The sequence below is a fragment of the Antechinus flavipes genome, chromosome 5 (assembly GCF_016432865.1).
Source record: "Antechinus flavipes isolate AdamAnt ecotype Samford, QLD, Australia chromosome 5, AdamAnt_v2, whole genome shotgun sequence".
NCBI lineage: Eukaryota > Metazoa > Chordata > Mammalia > Dasyuromorphia > Dasyuridae > Antechinus > Antechinus flavipes.
Window position 1 is genome coordinate 188,410,323 of NC_067402.1, and position 22,960 is coordinate 188,433,282.

The window sequence follows — 22,960 nt, forward strand, 5'->3', positions numbered from 1 at the left end:
ATGAACTGGAGAAGGAAATGCCAAACCACTTCAGTATTTCTGCCAAGAAAACCCCAAATGGGGTTATCAAGAGTCACGCATGACTGAAAAAACAACTAAATAATAACAGAAGGGTAAATGAATGAGCAGATAGCAGGATTTATTTTTTTCTTTCATTCATAGTTTCCTCCTCCAATATGGGCCGACTCTACCCTTTTCTTCACTATTATAATGGAATGTCTTTAGGAATAAATATACATCTGCCTTTTTACTCTTTCACCACCTGACAGGCAAAATATTTCCTTTAGTTTGGTTACAGACCTGGAGAGGATTCAAATGTCTACTCTCTCCTTTTATCTTAACTTACTCTTGTCTCAAGTCTTGGTGTCTGATCTCTGTCTCCCCACCTCACCTCACAGAGGATGGCTTCTCTCACTACTGGCTGACAGTTCACGGCTGCCGAATTGCTTTCCTTTATTGGCCTTTGCTGGAAAGTGCCCGTCCCGTCAAGTTCCTCTGGAAGTTGGAGCAGGTGAGGATGGCACAATAGAAAATTCAGACTTCTGGAGATACTCAATGAGCAGGAAAAATTTGTGAAAGAAATGCTCTTCACCCCCTGTTTCCCATCCATTTTTTTCCATTGCTGCATCTTATAGAAGTTTATATACAGTCACCATTCTCTCTTGTTTTCTTCTTACATAGAATGACTCTTGCAGAAAGCCTTCCTGTGGTGAGAGGTAGTAGAGAGTAGATTACCATTAACCTCAAATGGGTCTTAATTCTTTTCTATATATATATATATATAGTCCTCAGACAACTGACCTTTGATTGTCTATGACTATAAGTGACAAAGACCATGTATAATTTTAAAATCAGTGGATATATTTAAAAGCTAATTAGAGCCAAGAGCCATTTTCAACCAATCTATCTGTAGCTGACCGCAAGAAGCAGCTGAATCTATTTTCCCCCCTCCTTTGATAGCTCTTATGTATGGCTTAGTCAAGTAGCTAAATAGTCACCTGTGAAAAATGGGCAGAGATTGGAAGGAAAGCAAAAAGCCTCGATAATCTAGGAAGTAGATTCTCAATCCTTGGACAAATTAGAGCTTTTTCAAGTCTCTCCTTTTGTCTGAGAATAGGGAATGGCATTTCTTCTTTCTTAATGTCTCAAAGGTTTTGTTTTGCCACCTCTGCCCTTCTTCATCTTTCAGTCTCTCAGCCTTTTGATTCCAGATGTAGTCAGAACTATAAAGTAAGTATGAAAGAGATAGTTTGTCTTTAAGGTTTCTCCATTTTCTTCCTCCTTCTTCCTTGCCCTTTGACACCCCAGTGGTCAGGACTTTTATGTGATATAAGAACTCATACTTACTTGGAATGGACAATACTTAAAAGAAGAAATCTCTACTGGTAGAAATTCAAGCACTGTGATACCTGGGTAACAGAAATTTTTTTTTTTTTAATACCAACTTGATGTTAAAGGGCGATCACTGAGAATTAAGGTCTCCCTCCTCACCCAGAAGGCAGGGATTGTTCCTATTGAGATTTCCTTAGAGACTAACTAGGGAGGATGGTCCTGCCTTAATTCATTTTCTGGCTCTGTTAACCTCTTCCAGGTCTGTGATGATGAATGGCACCACTATGCTCTGAACCTTGAGTTCCCCACAGTCACACTCTATGTAGATGGAATTTCTTTTGACCCTGCTCTCATCCATGACAACGGCCTCATCCACCCACCTCGCCAAGAGCCTGCCCTCATGATTGGAGCCTGCTGGACTGGTGAGTCCTACTGTATCCTTATCCCAATCCAGAAGTCACTCAAGGACAAAACCAAGATGAGGATCACCAGGAGTGGGGGTTAGTGAATTAGGCTTAATGAAAGGAGATAGGGAAACAGTAGTCTGTACTTGCTGGGTTGGCAGAAGGTATCTCATGCATCCCCTTACATCTGAGCTAACAAACTCTGAGCTCAGAAAAACAAAAATCTCCTTTATTTAAAGAGCTTCAGAAAAGGAGATTCCATAGATAGCCATGGAAATTGATCAGCATCTCAGACTGCTAGAAGAGTCTTCCTAATGGCTCCCTTGAATCCTCCTATAAGTTTTGCCTGCTTGGTCCTTGTTCTATCATTAGTGTAAATGAAGAAGAGAATCATTTCCTTTGGAGAAGGACCTTTCAGAAACCATCATAAAGCTTTTCTCTTTTCGCTTTTTTAATTTGAGGATGTGGATTCCAGAGCATCACATCTGAAATTTCATCAAATCATACTGAGGTCTGAGAGACTGGCGTTGAGTAGTGGGTGGAGGGTTTAATTTGGAAGCTGTCCAGAGATTCCTAAGTAGGACATGCTTGGGGCTAGGATTCTGGGTACAGAAGGACAGGGCCTCTCCTTCATTCCTTTTGGCTCATCTATTGTTACCACCCTGAGCTCACAGGCTCTCTTCCTTGCAGAGGAAAAAAGCAAAGAGAAGGAAAAAGGGGGAGACAACAGCACAGATGTGAACCAAGGTATGGTATGTGCAAGTTTTCACTGGGCAACTGGAACAATGTCTACTTCTTTCCCCGTGTCTTCTCCAGCCCCTTTAGGTACCACTCCATCCCTTTCTAGGGGAGCATGATCTCTAAGCAAAGATAGCAGTGCAGGGTTCATTAATCTCTGTGGTGTACCTCCACAGAAGCAGGTAAGGTGGTCTTCTGATGAGCCTGACATTGAGTGGGGCAGAGGTACCAGGTAGGAAGGAGGAAGAATTGGTGGTGAATCTGAGCATCTTTGGAAGCTAACACAATCCTGAGTAGTCTTGCTGAGCTGTGTAGGAAGGGAGGTGCACAGCCTGGCTTGGGAACTGGACTGTGTCTTGGCAGACCTGTAGACTCCTTCCCTTCCCTCTTCTCTCCTTCTTGGTCGGATTTCCCTGTTCTTGCTCCACTGGACTTGTCATTTGGTCCTATTGCTTCTCCTTTGGCTTTTGGTAATTTATTATTTCCCTTCTAGTTGTATTCCCTCTGTATCTTTTCATCTTTTTTTCTGATCCCTTTTCCTTCTTCCTTTCCTCTTCCATGTCCCCTTTTTGTCTTTCTCTCTCCTCTATTTTGCCCTTCTCCTTTTCCTTTGTCTTCCTCCTCCTTTCTCTCCACTTCTCCCTTTCCTCTCTCTTTTTATCTCCCTCATCTGCTCCTGCTCCTATGTTCCTGCCCTAGGAGACCCTCTGCCGATTCATCACTACTTCCATGGCTACCTGGCTGGTTTCAGCGTGCGCTCAGGCCGCTTGGAGAGCCGTGAGGTTATCGAATGCCTCTATGCATGTCGGGAGGGGCTGGACTATAGGGACTTCGAGAGCCTGGGCAAAGGCATGAAGGTACAGGCCTTCCTTCACCTGCCTAGCATGTCTTCCTGCCCCCTGTCCTATCTGGCCCCTCCTTTTCCTGCCCCTGGTCCTGCTCACGGCTATGTCTGTGTCTGGGGCCCAGGTCCACGTGAATCCCTCGCAGTCGCTACTCACCCTGGAGGGAGATGACGTGGAGACCTTCAATCATGCCCTGCAGCATGTGGCTTACATGAACACTCTGCGCTTTGCAACACCTGGTGTCCGGCCCCTGCGCCTTGCCACTGCTGTCAAGTGAGTGTGGGGATGAATCATAGAATTTTAGACTAAGAAAGGACCCCAGAAATGCCATAAGTCTGCATTTTACAGACAGGAAACAGTCCCAAGAGATTAAGTGACTTGTCCAATGTCACCCATGTAGCTAGTGGCAAAATCGAGACACCGCTAGGACTCGGTGGCTTGCATTGCAATGCCATTTTGGGGAAAACTCTTCCCTTCTCTGTCTCCATTTATTTCTTTGCTCCTTTCTCTAAACAGAAAAATTAAAAAAAAATAGGGAGGATGCTTTCAGTTAGCCATGAGCTTAGTTAGGAAACCTAGCTCCTGGTCCTGTCAGACTGTTGACTCTCAGTGTGACCTTGAACACAAGGCACTTCACTTTTTTTTTTTTCCTTTTTCCTCATTTATTCTAATAAATCCTGTCTCACCATATCAATATAAAATGCATTGTGAGACTGCTAGCCCACAGGTGAAACATTTTGAGCTTGAGATTTGGGGGAGGTTTTTTAAATAGGAAACAAGTGAAAGATCAGATCACAGTGCCAAAAACACATTGGACATTCATTCTATGGTTGAGTCCTATTGAACACTTATTTTTAGGATGTACTGCCATCTAGTGGACAGGACTGGGCTTTTTACTCCCCCTCCCCCTTTCCTTTCTGTGCCCCCACCCCCACCCCCACTGGTTGTCAAATCCCTTTCCCCTGCTGTGCCCTAGTTTCTCCAAAAGCAACCTGAGAGGAAACATTCCTAACTATTTCCCATCTCCTAGGGAGAATAAGGATGGGCTCTAATTTATAGTGGGCTCTTCATGTTAGAGCGGTGGGAGGAGGGGCTTTTGGAAACCAGGCTAGAGAATCAGGTTATGGTCCAAGGTTTGGCCAAGGGCAAGTATAGTTAAAGTTAAACTGGGGACAGTTCAGTTTAGTTCGGGTATAGAAGGGAGATGAGGTCTCTTATTCTCTAGATAAAAAAAACAAAAAAAACCCAACCCTAATTAGTCTCTGGAAGCAAAGCAATCTTCCTCTTCCCTCAAGAGTTTTTGGAATCTGTTTTTGGATGGAAAAATCATATCTTTTGTCCTGATTCAGAGCTCTTTATGAAAGCCTTGACCAGCACACTGGTCAAAGGTAGCTTCAACCTTCTCTTTGTTGGATGGATTTTTCTCTTCTGGGTCTGATCCTTGACTTAACCTTTCTTTACAATTAAATCATGGGATCATGGATCATAGTTTTAAAGTTAGAATCTAGTCCATCTAGTCCTTCATTTTATACACTGAGGAAACTGAGGCTCAGGGTAACCTTTATTATCAAGGTTACAAAGTAATTGATAATAGAATTAAGATTTGAACCCACATTTCTTGATTCCAAATTCAGTGTTATTTCCATCATATCATAGGTAGAAGTGGGAACACTAGGGTTGTTCTAATTGGGGGGGAGTGAGGAAAGGCTTGGTCGCTAGAATTGTGGATTCCTGACTGATTACATGTATTTTTCCCAAGATTCCCTCCATTATCTCTTCTATTCTCATGTCTTTCATGATTATCTCAATCACATGATCCAAATCTTTATCTTTGGTTGTGATTTTTCCACATACCTACTTGTAGGCAAGCAGATGGTACACTAAAGTCAGGAAAGTCTAAGTTTAAATCCTGCCTCAAATACTTACTATGTACAAGTCACTTAACTTTTCCCAACCTCAATTTCTTAATCTGTAAAATGGATATAATAAAAGCAGTCACCTTACAGAATTAAATGAGATAACATATATAAAAAAAACTTTGTAAACCTTAAAACCTACATGAATGATAATTATTATTACTTCTATCCATTGTCCCACTGTCTTTTCCAATTTAATATGTTTAAAACTCAGGTCAGCTCCCTAAATCTGCCCATTTTCCTGACTTCCATATTTCTATTAATGGTACCACTATCCTCTCAATCAACTTCTCTCAAACAACCAACAAGTCACCAAGTGCAGTTAGCTACAACTAGCTATTTTGGCACATAGGCAATTCAATTGAAAGCAGTATGAAGGTGGGAAGGGATATGATCCTACAATACTACAAGACTGCTGCTGAAGAAGCTACTGTGAGGGAGTTTGGGATAATAGGGCAAGGGATGGAGTGCATCATCTGGTAATTTCTTATTTTAATTAATTATCCTCTCTAACTATGTGCTAAGTGGAGAAGTACAACTTTTGCCAATGCTCTCTAAATTTCAACCTCTGTAGCCCCTGTCTAGTGATGACTTCTGCTGATTCTACCTCAGAAATGTCTCCCCTATATATCCCAACCTTTCCATTCACATAATCACCTTATACTAGACTCTCATCATCTCTTCCCTGGACTATTGTTAAACAGCCTTTTCAATGGTCTTTCTCCAATCTCTGCTCTCCAACCCACCTTTTTCACAGTTCCCAAAGTAATCTTCAAGCCTATATTTTCCAGATATTTCCTGTTTGCTAATTGACAAATTTACCTCTGCTGTATAGACAACAGATCAAATAAGTGACTTTGGAAACTCAGGAGGAAGTTAGTGTCTCAGTCTGGGATCAGTTAAATGGCCAATTCACCTTCTTGGTAAAATTCTATCCTAAACAACATGCAAATGGCACCAATCTGTTAACTTAGACTGTTTCCTAAACTGCATTGTTTTTAGGCTGCCTTGGATAATGATGTGGATCTTAGAACTTAAGAATCCCACTCCTCAATGTCACAGTGACTCTGGAACTGAAGATTCTTTCTTCCTAGCTAAGACAAGACCAGACTATTCATCCCTCCAAGCTTTGTTTTTTGCCCTACTTTGCCCTTTCTCCATTGGCTTTAGCAGTTACATCAAACCTGTTTAGAAACACAAGCAATAATTGTTCTCTAAGCAAAAATGGCCTCTATTAGCACACAAGAAGTTCCTCCTCACCAGAACTAACTCACTGTACCCAGGAAGATGAGACAGTTTCTGAAAAAATATAGGGGGGTGATATATACCTTTTTATCTGAATCTTTTAAATAGCAAACATGCTGACTGGATGCCTTCCTCCCCTCCTTCCCCGTCCTCTAGAAAGTAAATAATCCAATATCGATTAAACATGTAAGCACATTATTTTTTCAGGTTAGTGTTAAGCCAATTTTGTTTTTCACTTGTGTTTGATAGAATTATTAGGTTTCATTATTAGGCTTATGTAAAGTTAATATAAGGAAAATAGAAGAGAAATAGAAAGAAAGCACATTCAGCCATAGTCCCCTGTGAAGGCTAGAGTGCTGAAGCAAGTGACAAATTCTTCTAAGCTAGATCCTTCCTAGAGTTGGGAATGATACCAGGGAGGGAAGTCTCTTTCCCTAGCTTTATTACACTGATAAGGGTGGATGGAATTACTAACTCTTCCTCCTTGTGAGAAGTCTTCCCCAGAAGGGACAGGGTTTAGAAAGAAGATATAAAAGAATGGTAATATAACTAATTCTCTCCTACCACCCCTCTCAACATAGGTGTTTCAGTGAAGAGTCCTGTGTCTCCATCCCTGATGTGGAGGGCTATGTTGTGGTCCTCCAGCCAGATGCCCCCCAGATCCTGCTGAGTGGTATGACCCATTTAGCACGCCCTGCTGTGGACTTTGAGGGACCTGAGGGAGTCCCTTTGTTCCCTGAGCTCCAGATTACTTGCTCCATCTCCCACCAGGTGGAGACCAAAAAAGATGAGAGCTGGCAAGGTACAGGTAAGGCTGCTCTGGAGACAAGGTCAGAAATAAAAATGAAAGGTCTTTAAGTAAATTTGGAAAACAAATTTATTATAAAAAGAAATGAACAATTGGCTCTCAGAAATAATGTTGGTGGGAAGAAGATTGAAGGGAGTGTGGGGGGTCATGGATTGGAAAAGATTCTGAAAACACCAGGTACTGATTGTCTTCACAAGAAATAATTTAGGAAGAAATCAGGCCATGTCTCCATAGTATTTAGAGGCATCCATTGCTTCTGGAGTTCCTTCATCTGTGACCCTCTCCTTTTTTCCAGTGACAGACACTCGAATGTCTGATGAGATTGTGCACAATCTGGATGGCTGTGAAATTTCCTTGGTTGGGGATGACCTGGACCCAGAGAGAGAAAGCCTGTTATTAGATGCAGCATCCTTGCAGCAGCGAGGACTGGAGATCAGCAATACCTCTGCTTACATCACCATTTCTGGTTAGTGGGGTCCTGGATTATTTCTACTTAGAATCATAACCAGAAACTCTTGTGCCTGGGGATAGATTCAGTTCATGGGGGAGGGATGGTAGTCCTGGAGTCAACCTGGAGAAAAGTGGCCAATCCCTTAGGTGATCTGACTTAAATGAATGACTGGCCTTGATTCCCTTCCCATCTCCCTACCTCCACCTTAGATGGATGATGTGAGAAACACACCATTGAGGGGAAAGTCACAGCAATGGAACCCTGGGAATGGCAGCCTAGGGGCAGGTTTGGTTGCCAGAACTAATAAGAATCCTCCCACCCATTTCAGCACCCTGGAGCAAAGCCTCACCCTCATTAGACCTCTGTTTTAATCTTTACTTCACTTTTCCTTACCACCTGACAGTTAGGAAATAGGAAAGGCCCATTTTTTAGGGTCCAAAGCTGTGAATGGATGTTGTTTGTATCTTTCCTAAGAGAGGAAACTATGTTATATGATCATACTTAAAGAAAGTGATTCCAAATTCAGCCTCCAAATATTTGCCTTTCCCTGCTTTTCCTTCCATATTTTTCTATATGTAATCCTGCTAGAGATGCATCCACATCAAAACAACTGAATTCAACAGACATTAAACATACATTTTGTTCAAGACAAAATGCTAGATCCCAAGGACACAAATACAAAAGCAAAACAATCTGTTATTTCATCAGTCACCTTTCATCTTCCTCTCCCTGGTCATATTTGCAGGTGACACAGTGCTAGAAGGGATAATGTTTGAGGCAAAATTCAGGATCTAAAAAAACTTTAACCAGGTTTTTGGTTGAGCCAAATATTGGCTCTGAATATTGGACTGAATCAAATCAGATGAAAATCATAGCAATCAATTTCAAATTGTACCCTTAAAAAAACCTGGAATCACAAATACAACCAGAGGTTGAGGTAGGGAGTGTGGCTAGATAACAGTTTCTCAGAAAAAAAAATAAAAATAAAAAAGATCTGAGTATCTTAGTGGACTGCAAGTGCCATATGTCAAGAGGGTATTGTGGCATCCAGAAAAAACTAATGTGTCAGCAGATTGCATTAAAAAATGAATAGTATCTGAGATAAGAGATATAGGAGTCCTGCTGTAGTGAGGGGCCTCCCTCACTAGAGAATCCTAAGGGAACACTGGATGGGAATACTTGTTGATCACAAGGCCAAGTACATTTCTTACACAGAAAAAGGTTGGTCTAATGGGTCACCGTGGTTCTTTTCAGCTACAAAATTTTATTATTCCTTTGCTCAGTTCATTGGTCCACATCAGTTACTTTATCTAATAAATTCCACCTATTTATATCAGTCTACTTATTTATCTTTGATTTTTTAATAAAACTCAAAAGAGCTGTTATAGCATAACCCCAAATTATAGCCTTAGTCCCAGATTAAAGGCAGAAATACAGAGCAGTAGGATACTATGGTGGTAAGAGAACTAGAATTAGAATTAGAAATATCTGAGTTCAAATCTTGCCTACAGATTGACAGAGACATGGATTATAGTTTTAGGTTTTATTTTGCCTTTCTTTGTATCCCCAGCATTTAACATAGTGCTTGGTATTAGCAAACACTTAATAAAATACTTTTTGATTGATTCAAATCTCTCTGTGCCCTAGTTAATTCTCAAAGAGTATAAATTGCAGAGCAGTTGCCAATCTGCAAGAGTTTCTTTATTGGGCTTTCTTGTTTCAATGGAATCATTAGTCCAGTTCCAAAAACTTAAAAAGGCACATCCTTGTGGCTTTTGAAGATAGATTCCTGTTTCTCCAGGGACCAACCAGCATATCAGTTAGCCTGTCTCCCTATTCATTAATTCAGCTCACTATCCTCTTTTTCATTTTTCGCTATTTTTCTTTCATCTTCCAGTCCTCCTTCTCTCTCCTCTTTGAGGTCAAAGAATTATTAATCTATCATTTCTGTCAACTCAGTAGAGTTATCTGTCTCAAAAACATACTGCTTTTTGTGTTTTGTTGATGCTTCAGGTTTTTTTAAACATCACTGTCACTTTCCAATAACACCTATAACAAATAGAGTTTTGCAAAAAGCATTCACAGCTGCAAAGATAGTATGATGCAGAATAATGGAAACAGAACATTGTATCCTAGATCCTAGATCCATTGTTAGTAACTTATACTTGTTTCTTCCCTTCCCTCCTTCCCTCCTTCATTTCTTCTCTCCCTCCTTTCTTCCTAACTTTCCTTCCTTCCCTCCTTCCTTCCTTCCTTCCTCCCTCCTTCCTTCCTTCCTTCCTTCCTTCCCTCCTTCCTTCCTTCCTTCCTTCCTTCCTTCCCTCCTTCCTTCCTTCCCTCCCTCCTTCCTTCCTTCCCTCCTTCCTCCTTCCCTCCTTCCTTCCTTCCCTCCTTCCTTCCTTCCTTCCTTCCTTCCTTTCTTCCTTCCTTCCTTCCTTCCTTCCTTCCTTCCTTCCTTCCTTCCTTCCTTCCTTCCTTCCTTCCTTCCTTCCTTCCTTTCTTCCTTCCTTCCTTTCTTTCTCTCTCTCTCTTTCTTTCTTTCTTCTCCCTCTCTCCCTCTTTCTCTCCTTCTTTCTCTCCCTCTCTCTCTTCCTCCTTCCCTCTCTGTTTCCTTTTTTTTACCCCCTTTAGATCATGTATCTCCATCATATTTATCATATTTTATGAAATTCCACTGACCAAAAAAAAAAAAAGTTTGTGACCGTCAGTTTGATACAAATTTAAGAATATATAGTCTGTATAGAGAGCAGCAGGGTTAGGGGAGGACTATAAGGCTCCAAGCAGCAAAACTACCTTAAAGTGAAAGAGAGGTCCTGGGGCTCTGACCTCATTCAGGAAGTTTCAGAATATAACTCACATCATAAGGAGAATGAGGGAGATAAGGTAGAGAGAAAGTTTTAGGAGAGATAATTCCCCTCCTAAGGAGTTCAGAGAGGTCACTATTTGAATCATTCCTCCTCTTATACAACTGATACTGTGTGCCCTCCACTAACAAGCGAGGTTGGATGGGGACTAGGAGAGGCAGCCCAGCTTCTCCTGGGACAGTGGAAAACACTGCTTCATAAGCCCTTTAGGACTGTGCTTAAGGTCATTGGAGCCTCAAGGCAGCTGTGACTCATCTCCTTCTCCCATCCTACAAATGTTTTCACTCAAGCTGGGCAGTGACAAAGAAGGGGAAGCTGGGAATAAGAGCAGTCAGAGCTTGCTCATGGCTGGCCAGGAACCTGATGGCCCTTCCAGGCGCAGACGTTGCACATGCACATAATGCTGCCTGGGTCTTTCTGTTTTTCTATAAAGTCAGATCACCAGTAGAAACTAAGCAGAAAAGCATTACAATGAAATATAAAATTTCCAAAAATATTAGGGGAGACCTAGCACCAAGTGTTCATTTCCACCAGCCCAGGGGCAGCTCTATGCTGCTTTAGTCATGCTACAGTACTCCAAAGTCAGGGTAAGTCAATAAGGGACTTCAGCCTCATTAAAAGGAGAGGTGGGACAAATTCTAAAGTCAGAAAGGCAAGAGAAAGTAAGAGGAGCAAAACAGGGCAGGGCAATGGTTCAGAGGAGGGCAGGAAGAGGCTGGGGAAGAAGGGGACAGGTGTGCTGCTCAAGCTGGTGCAAGCTTGTGATTAGGTCTCATAAAAACCCTTTACCTGAAGGACTCCCCCTTTAGGCATCATCTCCCAATTTTTAGATGGCCTCCAGGACAGCTAGATCTCAAGCTTCTTGCTTTGGATTTCTTGCTTCATAACTCTAATGTATTTTTAAAAATTCTTTGTACAATGAGGTCATTCCTCCCTCTCTCTCTCTCTCTCTCTCTCTCTCTGTCCTTCCCTTCTTCCTTCTATGCTTCCTTCCCTCCCTCCCTCCTTCCTTCCTTCCCTCCCTCCTTCCTTCCTTCCCTCCCTCCTTCCTTCCTTCCCTCCCTCCTTCCTTCCTTCCTTCCCTCCTTCCCTCCTTCCTTCCTTTCCTCCCTCCTTCCTTCCTTCCCTCCCTCCTTCCTTCCTTCCTTCCCTCCCTCCTTCCTTCCTTTCTTCTTTCCTTCCTTCCCTCCCTCCCTCCCTCCTTCCTTCCTTCTTTCTTTCCTTCCTTCCTTCCTTTCTTCTTCCTTCCTTCCTTCTCTCCCTCCTTTCCTCCCTCCTTCCTTCCTTCCTTCCCTCCCTCTCTCCCTCCTTCCTTCCTTCCTTCTTCCTTCCCTCCCTACTTCTTCCCTCCCTTCCTCCTTCCCTCCCTTCCTTCCTTCCTTCCTTCCTTCCTTCCTTCCTTCCTTCCTTCCTTCCTTCCTTCCTTCCTTCCTTCCTTCCTTCCTCCTTTCCTCCCTTCTTCCCTTGTGGGTAGGAATTACACATATGAGCTAAAGAATCACCTTTGGGTTGCTAAACTGGTGGGTTCCAACTGAGTTGTGTCAAATCACCTGTCTAACCCTCCAGGAGTGGAAAGCATCACAGTGTATGAGGAGGTGCTTAGACAAACACGCTACAAGTTACGACATGGGGCTGCCCTCTACGCAAGGAAATTCAGGCTTTCCTGCTCTGAAATGAATGGCCGATATTCCAGCAATGAGTTCATTGTAGAGGTACAAGATGACTTTCCCTCACTCTCTTAGCTCTTAGCTGGGAGAGCCTAGTGGGGTTGGATGGCATGGGCTAACCCTTTTGTTAGTGGGGTTGGGAGTCCTAACATTGTCAATCTTACCACTTTTTTGGATAGAGTTGAGACAATAAAAGCTGGGGTTTGGGCTAGAGAGTAGTAGGAAGTCTGAGGAAGGACACTCAAAGGTCATTTACTCCTTATCTCCAGGCAAATGTACTACACAGCATGAATCGGGCTGCCTACCCCAGCCATGTACTCAGCTCCCAGCAATTTCTGCATCATGGGCACCAAGCACCTGCGGAGATGGCTGGACACAGCATAGCCAGTGCTCACCAAAACTCCAGTAAGTAAGAAGGGGTGGGATAGGATCAATAGAGGGGGATACTGGGTGACAGTGATGGAATTATGGGGGGGGGGGGTGAGGATGTCCAGATTTTTCATTCTTTCTGGGTCTGTTTTACTTTGGAACCTTGGACCAAACCCTTTCTCTTTCTGGGTCATTAGTTTCCCTTGTCTTCATCACTAGCACAATGAGGTCTGGTTGGGATTTTGAGCTCTTTATTACTGCTATTGGTTCCCCTCCATCACATTATGACAATCCTTGACCTGGAAAAATCTCCCATCAATCATATTTATTGAACACTTAATATATGCTCTGAACCTGCTCCTTAGGGAGAGATACAAGATAAAGTTTGATCTATCGATAGGTAATCACAACTTATGAGGAAAAAATAGGTTTATTACAAGAGAAATGAAGATACACGTGGAGCACAAAGACTTCACAATCCATACAGAAATTTGCATATTTATGACAATACAACAAAGGGAGAAGGAGGAAACATAAATCTCTACCTAAAGGGACATTGCAAGGGAGGGGGAAAGATGCAATAAAGATAGGAAAAGGACAAAAATCCTTCCTGAAGGACACAAGCAAGGAAATACAAAATTAGCATTCTTTCCCCTTGGGAACTGCTGGCTAGGTAGAATGGTCTGTCTGCATATCTACAAGGGTCCCAACTGCACAAGTGATTTCTCAACCTAGTGGAAAATGGATTGGCATCTGTTGACTCCCAAGGACACACGCAGAGTCTAGTTTGGGATGCAAGCAACACATTTTTCAGCTTAGGGGTTTCATCCTTAACAAATCTAAGTCTTTAAGAGGTTGCCCTTCAAGATAAGACTCGGACACATGAAAAAGAAATAGAGAATTATCAAGTGCTGAGCATATGGCATTTTGACATGATGAATGTCTCCTAGACATCTAGGTAACACAGTGGATAGAGTGCTGGGCCTCAGGAAGACCAGAGTTCAAATCTGGATTCAGATACTTATTAGATGTATGATTCTAAGCAAGTCATTTAACCCCATCTGCTTCAGTTTCCTCAATTATAAAATGAGGATATTATTAGCACCTCTCTCCCTGGTTGTAAAATTTGAATGAGAAAATATTTGTAACATGTTTGGCAAACCTGGCATATAGTATGTTTATATATATATATATATTTTATTTATTTGTTATTTATATATATATATATCGAGAGAGAGAGAGAGAACATTAAATGTTTCCTTCTTCCTTTCTTACCTTATTTCATGATATGAAAGACTTTTAAAACAAACCAAAACTTATACATCTGAATGATTGTTGTCCTTCAAACCTGGGAGGCTATATACTTATTTATCAAATAATTTTTTTAAAGCCTTAGAGATTATTCTATTTCAATCCTCTTAGAGAAGGGAAATGGCTTACCTAAAGTCATACAGGCAGTAGAGCTAGAATTCAAATTCAGATCTTTTAATGGATTCCTACAGAATATAGGTTAGATTAAATGCCTTGTTCTGATAGGGGCAGCTATGTGGCCCAGTAGATAGACTGCTGGACCAGAATTCAGGAAGACCTGAATTCAAATCTGACTCCTGACAGTGTGAAGTCACTGACCTCACTAACTAACTGTTGTGATCTTGGATAAGTCAACTAACCTTGTTTGCCTCAGTTTCCTCATCTATAAAATGATCTGAAAAAGTAAATGGCAAATCACTCCAGCATCTTTTCTAAGAAAACTCCAAAAAGGGTCTTGAAGAATCAGACATGACTGAAAAAATGATTAAACATCTGTCACTACTCAAAACATAATTGGAATAATTTCTCTTTGGATTTGCTTTTAGATCAGTTTATGAGTTGTACACATGTACACATACAGTTACCCTCTTCTTTTTATGTTCATATGTCTTTTAATCAAAAATAATATTAGCTTGATCACCTACCTTTCCCATTGGATTAGGATATAAATGACTTTTGAATCTTTTTAAAACAACAATAACAACAAACTACCCCTGAGGGATGAAAATTTACTAGAAGCAGAATAATGAATTGAACTAGATGGCTTCTGCATCTTCCTTGATTCTCAAATTGCATATCAAGGACTTTGATGGCAATTGCATAAAGTGAGTTTCAGAACTTTGAGCCATGACAACTTCACTGAGATAAGTTCATGATAAGAGTCAAGAATTATAGAATATTTTAAAAAGTAAAAATTGGTCTTATTCCCTTACTCCCAGCAACTTTTAAATACTGCAAAAATTTTAGAAATGGGAGGAGTTGATTTATATAAAGGGCTGAAACTCTGAGTTGATGCACTGGAACCAGACAACTAAGCACTTCAGGCTAATTACCAATTGGACAATACTCTATTAGCATATGCTTGGAAAATGGCCCTTCCCACTATTCTGTGCTGGCTCGATCTTTTGGTGTATACAGAGAATTGTAGGAGGGATTGGGGGTGGAGTAAGACAAACCAGAGTCACTTTGGCAGTAGACAAAGAGAAGGAAGGTCGTGGAGATCCTGCGTCCATCCCCTTCCCTCCTACCTCTAAAGACCAAGAATAAAGACCAAGGACTTTTGCTTATCCTGACTCTGGCTGATTCCAAGGCATCCAGGGTGCTGACTCGGTCATCACAGATTTATTTTAGAGTAGTTGGGGAAGAGAATAGGATCTGAGCTGGGCCTTGATGTGTAGCAGGATTTGGACAGATAGGAAAAGGTGGAGAGTGGAAGCTCATTGTTCAATCTAAGTGGAGCAGTATCATAGAGGCCAGAACAAGTATGATATGTGTGAGGAGGAAGGTAATGAACAGGAAGGACCCTTCTCTGACTGAAGCTAAGGGGACCTGTTGAAAAGTGGTGGGAATTAAGATTAGGAGTTTTGAATAAGCTTTTGAATTAGGAGTTCAGACTCCATATTGTGGGCAGAGGGGCAACTGTGGATTTTAAAACCCTTATCTATAGCCAACTTTAAAAGTTTGTTATCATCCTTCCCTTTACTCAGCATATTTCTGGCTATCTCTCTCCACATTCCCCTGCATGTGATTGGAGGTAATATAAATCTATTTTTAGTATGATTAAATCCTGAGAATCTGCAAATAAATCAACTTTAAAAAAATTTTATTTTCTATATTTCTGGTTGGTCCATGATTACTTCTGATAATTTTCCTTCTTTTAGTCAGTCAGGTAACAAATATTAATTAAAAATTTACTGTGTTCCAGGTTGGGCAGCCAGGTAGTACAGTGGATAGAACACTGGACTTGGAATCAGGAAAATCTGGGTTTGAATCTGGCCTCAGACACTCAGTAGCTGTGTGATCCTGAACAAGTCACCTAAACTCTATTTGCCTTAGTTCCTTATCTGTAAAATGGAGACACACTGGAAAAGGAAATGGCAAACCACTCCAGTATCTTTGCCAAGAAAATCCCATAGACAAAAGTCTATGGGATCATGTAGAGCTGGATTTGACTGATGATTGAACAATAACAGTGTGCCAGGAACTGTGCTAGGTGCTGGGAATACAAAGAAAAACAGAAAGATGACCTCTGTGCTCAAGGAGTTGACATTCTAAGGTAGAAAATGACATGGAAATTTTTCTTCATTTAAAATATAAATGAAAGCATTAATGGAAGGTTATCTCACAGGAAAGGCCCCAATAGTAGGATGGGCCTATGGCAAATGATATTCCCACTGAGTCTTGAAGAGAGCCAGGGAGAGTTGAAGGTAGGAATGAGAAAGGTGAGTGATCCAGAAAAAACACAGATGGAGTGTCCTGACTGAGAAACTACAAGCGCAGTGTGGTTATTATATCATAGAGGCCACAGAGGGACATACGGTGTGAGAAGACAGGACATTAGGAAAGTGCCAGATTGTGAAGGGTTTTCAATGCCAAAGAGAGGATTTTATATTTGATCTTGGAGGTAAATGGGAGCTGTCCCAGTGGACTGAAGGAAAAGGGTGACAAAGTCAGATCTGTGCTTTAATAATATGATCTTGGTAATTGAATCAAGGATGGAGGATGAGTCAGAGAGAGCATCACTCTAGGTGATGAGACCCTGAAACATGGAGGCGGCTCTGAGGGGAGAAAAGTGGGACATATACATGAGATGTCAGGGAGTTAAAAAAAGACAAGATTTGGCAACCAATTGGTTATGTGGGATGAGAATGAATGAGAAGTAAAGGAAGACACTATGGTTTCAAGCCTAGGAGACTAGGAGGATAATGATAGCCTTGATAACAAAGGGAAGTTTGGAAGAGGAGAGGCTTTGGAGAAAGGGGTGGAATGATAATGAGTTATATTTTGAACACATCAAACCCATTCTTAGGCTGTCACCATCCAGTGGCTATGTGTAGTCAGAGAGCAAATACATTGGCGTTGGCTCAAGCCAAACCACATTGTGAGAATAAAATTGCTGCTGGTTGGGATGGGTGGGGAGGAAAAATCCCATGGATCTTACAAAACCACATTTAAACTCTTCCCTCCTCGTCCCTCCCCCACATCACTGCATGGTTAGGACATATTGATCTATCTGTCTGCTCTCTTGTCTGGGAGGTGATATCACTGCCCTGGGGAGCTACCTCTGAAGAGTCTAATCTAACTGGAGGAGGGATATGTCTGTGGGTTGTGGGATGGGTCAAATCTTACCTGGCTTGGCTGGCTGTTCCCCCATGGTGTGGGACTGAGCATGTGTGTTCAAGGACAAGACTGCAGAGGATTATTTTCTACATTCTGCTGCACCTGTTGTTCTGGAAGTGTGTGCTGAGTGAGTGCTATGGGAAGGGGTAGTCTGTCCAGACCTCTGTCTCTATGAATTTGCTTCTCAAGGTATAGATGTATACTAGGATATAATGTATATTTCTTATACATAGGCCCGTGTGCCCATTGATTTGGGATGAAATATATATGTTGTGTCTCTTGTCCCTTCAGGACCAAATTCTGGGCCTAATGAATTCCTTTGCAAATAGTTGGGTCTCTGTGAGCCCAAGTGGATTCACAAGCGTTATGCTTCCCCACTTTTGGGCTTTAGAAATGTGTATGAAACTCTGGGACCTGGGGCTGTGGGTAGGGAGATTGTATTTCTATATCTTTCTTCATCTGCCATATGCATATGCACGGTCAGGAGCTAGAGTTGTGAGCTTGAGCATTCAACATGTGGCCCACATGACCCACGTTGGCTGTATCTACATGTTTCTGCTAGGGACTGCCTGGGTGACCCAGTTATTAACAAGCTTGATAATATTGCATTTACAAATCTACTGGGCCATGCTGAGATCACTCAAGGATTTTCTCATGAAGTCTTCCCTTAATCAGTTTATAGCCTGGCTGTTTTTGGCAGTCATGCAGGTTAGCAGATATTCCGTATGTATTTTGTCCCAGGTAAAGCCAGTCTTGCTCCTTGCTGGGATGTGTGCCCACACGATCTTGGTGGGCATCGGCCTAAGCCTACACGTGTGCTTTGCTACTATAAGCTCAAAGGTCTCAGTGAGGGTCCATGCCCCGCTCCGCCTCTCACTGCCCCTCAGATTCCATGCCCCAGTGAACTTGAAAGTCAATTTGAGGCAAAGGGACAAAAGGCTAGGGAGAGACAGAGGGGAGCTGGATACTTCTCAGGGAGAGCATTTGGGTAACCAGGAGCTTCAGATCTCAGAAAATCCCCAGTTTGCAAGAAAACAGAAACCACCAAGTTTCCAGAGGGAGTCCATTTCAGGTGGGTGAATGGAATGGATCGTTGCTCCATTGTTTAATTTTTTTTTCTGTCTTGTACACATCTATTTTTTCTTTCTTCAACCTAGAGCTGCAATTCTCTTTCTCCTCCAACTGTGTTCCTTCTCATGTTGAAAATACTTCAGCCTGATTTTCCCATTCAGGTCCAAAGTTGCTCCCAATCTCCTCAGTTCTAGCTAGGTTTTGTGTAGAGGCGATGTTGACTTGAGGAGAAAGTAGCATGTACTTTTGCTTGCCTCCCCTTTCCCCCCACTCTGCTCGGCCTCTTTTCCTGTGCTATACCACCTCCAGAAAAGACAGAAAAACTGATGCTGTGTCTATCTTTAGAGGTGGGAAGTGATTGTCCTCCTTAGCTCATAAACACCCTGAAAATTGGATGGATTGGGTGTTCCTCTATTGGGAATTCTTCCTCTTCCAGTTGCTCACAAAGCTCTTCAGCTTTCTTTTTTGTCTGTCTCTTTTGCTTTTTTAGCCCTATTGAGTATTTTTGTCAATGATTTGTAAATGCTCCACCGATTTGTAAATGATATAATGCTTATATGACTTGAAAAAATTGTTGTTGTTCAGTTTTTTCAGTGTGTCTGACTCTTTGTGACCCCAATGGGGTTTTCTTGGCAAACATACGGGAGGGGTTTGCCATTTCCTTCTCTAGCACATTAAGGTAAAACTGAGGTTAGATGACTTACCCAGAGTCACACAGTTAGTATTTAAGGATGAATTTGAATTCAAGTCTTCCTGACTCCAAGGCCCAATTTTCTATCCACTGGCCACCTACCTCCCTTTGAGAAAATTAAGATTTCAAAAAATCTACACAGGAAAGAATTATGGTCCAGATCTAAAAATATGAACAAATATAAGATCTTGAACTTAATTTTTTTAAATAGCTTTTTATTTACAAGTTATATGCATGGGTAATTTTACAGTGTTGACAATTGCCAAACCTTTTGTTCCAATTTTTCCCCTCCTTCCTCCCCACCCCTTCCCCTAGATGACAGGATGACCAATACATTTGAACTTAAATTTTAATAATCAGCTCTATGAAGTATTTCCCAAAAGTCTTAATGCAATTTAAAGCTTAAATGTATATACAAGCTGGGGGAGACTTGACTTAGTAGTTTATAAGAAGAAAAGCTTAGACTTTACATAATTGTAACTTGCCATTTTATTTATAATCTTCTTTTCCTGTTCTTTATCCTACAGAGACTAATTCATATTTGCTGGTGTTTGTCAAATTCAGAATAAAAAAGAAAATTTAAAAGAATGTCTAAAAAGAAAGAAAGATACAAGCCTAAGGATTTTATTTGATCAAAAATTCAATCAATTGTGATTATGGGTATCAAAAAAGCTCATTAAATTTTAGTTTGCTTTATTAGAAGCGTAATACCCAAAACGGGGAAGGAATGAGTCACATGGCATAGTGAGAAAAGTGGAAGACTTCCTTTCAAATATTTGTTCTGTTATTTAACTTGGGCAATATTCTAACCTTTCCAGACTTCATTTTCCTTACAGGTAAAATGAGAGATTTGGATTAGATGATCTCTGATCTCTAAATCCTGTGGTCTTATCCATACTACTGAAATCATTGCTCTCTTTAGTTTTTTAGAGCAAGAGTGGTCATAATCCCTGGGCAGCTGGTCAGAATACCTTTAAATAGAATACTGTTTAGCTCTGGATGGTGACATCCTGAGGAGGTGACAAATTAGAGTACATCCAAATGAGGATGACCAGAATGGTGAAAAGATTGAAAAAATGTCAGAGGAGAAATTGTTCAGAGAACTGAAGATGAAAGATTTTCAGTTGAAAAAGTTATCAGTTCAATATAGCCCCAGATTATAAACAGGTACAGGGAGTTAGAGGAAAGGAAATTTTTACTCAATGTATAGGACTTTCTTCCCCGCCACCACCACACATGTATTTTATGTTATTTTTTACATGTATATTAACTTTTTAAAAAATACACATTTCTTTATGAATCATCTTGGAAGAGGAAAATCAGAATAAAAGGGAAAGACCACGATAGAAGAAAAAATAACAAAAAAAGTGAACATAACATATGTTGATTTGCATTCAATCTCCTTAGTTCTTTTTTTGGATGCAGATGTTGTCTATCCAAAGTTTATCCCTTCTCAATCCAAAGGAATTGCCTTGGATCACTAAACTGCTGAGAAGAACCAAGTCTTTCATATTTGACCATGGCATAATCTTGTAGTTACTGTATACACTATATTCCTGTTTCTGCTTGTTTTGCTCAGGTCTTTCTAAAATCATCTTGTTCATCATTTTTATAGAACAAAAATATTCCATTACTTTCATATATTACAACTTGTTCAGCCATTCCCCAATTGATGGGCATCTATTTATTTTCCAATTCATTTCTGTATCTATATTTTATCTTTTATCTTTTTTTTTTTCAAACCAGTATCTCTTTCCTTTACCCTTTGGCACCTCATATCTTTCTGACTCTGGGAATTGCCCCATGCTTCCATCTCCAGGATCTTCTTTCCCTTTTCTCCCCACAGTGGTTCCTAGTGCAGCGACTCTCATCATTGTGGTATGTGTGGGGTTCCTGGCACTCATGGTTGTCCTGGGCCTGGTACGGATCCATTCCCTGCACCAGCGTGTCTCAGGAATTGGAGGTTCACCGGGAGCCTCGGATGACCCCAAAGACCCTGACCTTTTCTGGGATGACTCAGCCCTCACCATCATTGTTAACCCCATGGAGGTGAGGGCTAGGGCTGTGGGGGGGCTCAAGGGTAAAGTTAATTCTAAAGAACAAAGGTTGGGACTGAAACTTGGGCTACTCAGAAAGGAAAGGGCCAAGAGCTGGCGACCCAGACTGACCAAGAAAGGGGAGAGGGGAGATCCTGACTGTGATGGAGGCTGGAAGTGGACTAGGGCAGTGGAGTATAGGATGGGAGCACTCATTCTTCTCTCCCTCATGCTTTTTCTTCCCTTCAGTCCTACCAGAATCGTCAGGCATGTGTGGCAGGGGCTGCGGGAGGGCAGCAGGAGGATGAGGACAGCAGTGATTCTGAAGCAGCTGACTCTCCCACCAATGAAGAGAGGCGTATCATTGAGTCAGCCCCACACCGCTACTGAAGCCCCTTCCTTAGAGAGAGCACCCCACCCAGGAGAGAAGAGGCAAGAGATACCCACACAGAATAAGAAAGAGACATCTTGGCAAAGAAGGACAATTGAGTCTGAAAGAGCGAGTCCTCCGGGGAAGTCCCTGGAGTGAGCTATTTTTGGAACCCTGCTCTCCTCCCTTCCCTCAAATAGTGTCTCCCCCTTCCCTGTTAAGCTTTTCCTCTTGAACATCCACTCCCCCCCACAAGAATCTTCTTTCCCCTGTAGGAACCCAGGATGTTTATATTAGGAAGGGGGATGAAGGGACCCTCATGGGCTACTTATTTGTTCCCTATGGCAGCCAATGGTGTTTCTCTCCCTTCATTACTGATGAACTGGGCTTAATGTTTCATGTGAAAAACTGTACTTCAGGAAAGACTAGTAGCAATGGGGTTGAGGGAGTGATAAGAGAAAACCCCTGCTTTCCTTTCCCTCCTCCCCTGTTAAGCTTTTCTTCCCTCAATGTGGACATTCCCTTTCTTGATATTCTTTCCCTTTTCCCAGTTCCACTGGGGGAGGGAGGAGGTTCCCCTTCCCCTTCCTCTTCCCTATCTCTTTCCAAGGTCCCTCCATTTAACTTTCACCCAATCTCCTGCTTTAGTCTTGGGGTTCTCTACATCCTTTCCCTGCTTCCATGGGAATGGGTCAGGGAATGGTGGAAGAGGTGCCCCGGGTGTCTTATAATATAATGTATATTTTTTCAATGTTACACTGAACACAGCCCCTGTGTTCCTGTGAGCAGCTCACAACCTTGTATCACTTGTCATCATGTGTCAGCTCACAGCCATCATGTCTGGGAAGGGGGTGGGCTTGGGTGAGGGTGGGGCACCTCCTGGGGTTTTCAAATAAAAACTCAGAAAAAAAAATCCCACCCCATGAGCTGCATCCTGCCTGCCTGATCTTGGATGAATGGGGTTAAAGGAAGGAGAAATGGCCTTCCAACTTTCCCAGGGAGGGCTGGTGGACAGGGCAACAAGGATACTACATTGGGGATAGCTTCTGATGACTTCCAAAACATTTCCCTTGATTATTTCCAGACAATTTCCCATGATGCTAGACCACCTGACCAAGCTTCCAATAGGAGCATGATATTGGTGTTTTCCTCCTCACATCAGTCTAAAAAGTAAACTAAGGCCACAGACCCCTAGACAAATGTCCAGTGGTGGATTTTGATATTCTGGAGGGGAAATGAGAAGAAGATTCTCTTATGCTCCACTTCCTCCCATGGTCACAGCTAGGAGCTCTTTATTTTTTGTTTCTACTCTTACCTCCCAAAGGAACAAGTTTGATTAAAAATTCTGGATTTGGAGTCAAAGGGTCTGGATTAGAATTTCAGCTCTGTTACAATCTATATGATTATAGGCAAGTTACTTAAACTTCTCTAGGTCTCAGTTTCTTTATCTGTAAAATGAGGTTTAGGGGACTTGATGACCTTGAAGAGCTATTCCATTTTGAA

The 22,960-nt window shown here is 41.8% G+C and overlaps 1 protein-coding gene across 1 annotated transcript in view; it reads left to right on the forward strand.

Moving 5' to 3' along the window:
* CLSTN3 (calsyntenin 3) overlaps positions 1-22,380 on the forward strand; it is a 30,714-nt gene extending 8,334 nt beyond the window's left edge. The window contains exons 9-19 of the mRNA XM_052000741.1: positions 399-511; positions 1,592-1,754; positions 2,427-2,483; positions 3,174-3,331; positions 3,444-3,592; positions 7,062-7,288; positions 7,584-7,754; positions 12,170-12,315; positions 12,540-12,675; positions 20,898-21,100; positions 21,337-22,380. Of these exons, the coding sequence (XP_051856701.1) occupies positions 399-511; positions 1,592-1,754; positions 2,427-2,483; positions 3,174-3,331; positions 3,444-3,592; positions 7,062-7,288; positions 7,584-7,754; positions 12,170-12,315; positions 12,540-12,675; positions 20,898-21,100; positions 21,337-21,477 (1,664 nt within the window). The 3' untranslated portion in view covers positions 21,478-22,380. The remainder of the gene's footprint in view (positions 1-398; positions 512-1,591; positions 1,755-2,426; positions 2,484-3,173; positions 3,332-3,443; positions 3,593-7,061; positions 7,289-7,583; positions 7,755-12,169; positions 12,316-12,539; positions 12,676-20,897; positions 21,101-21,336) is intronic.
* The last annotated feature ends 580 nt before the right edge of the window (positions 22,381-22,960 follow it).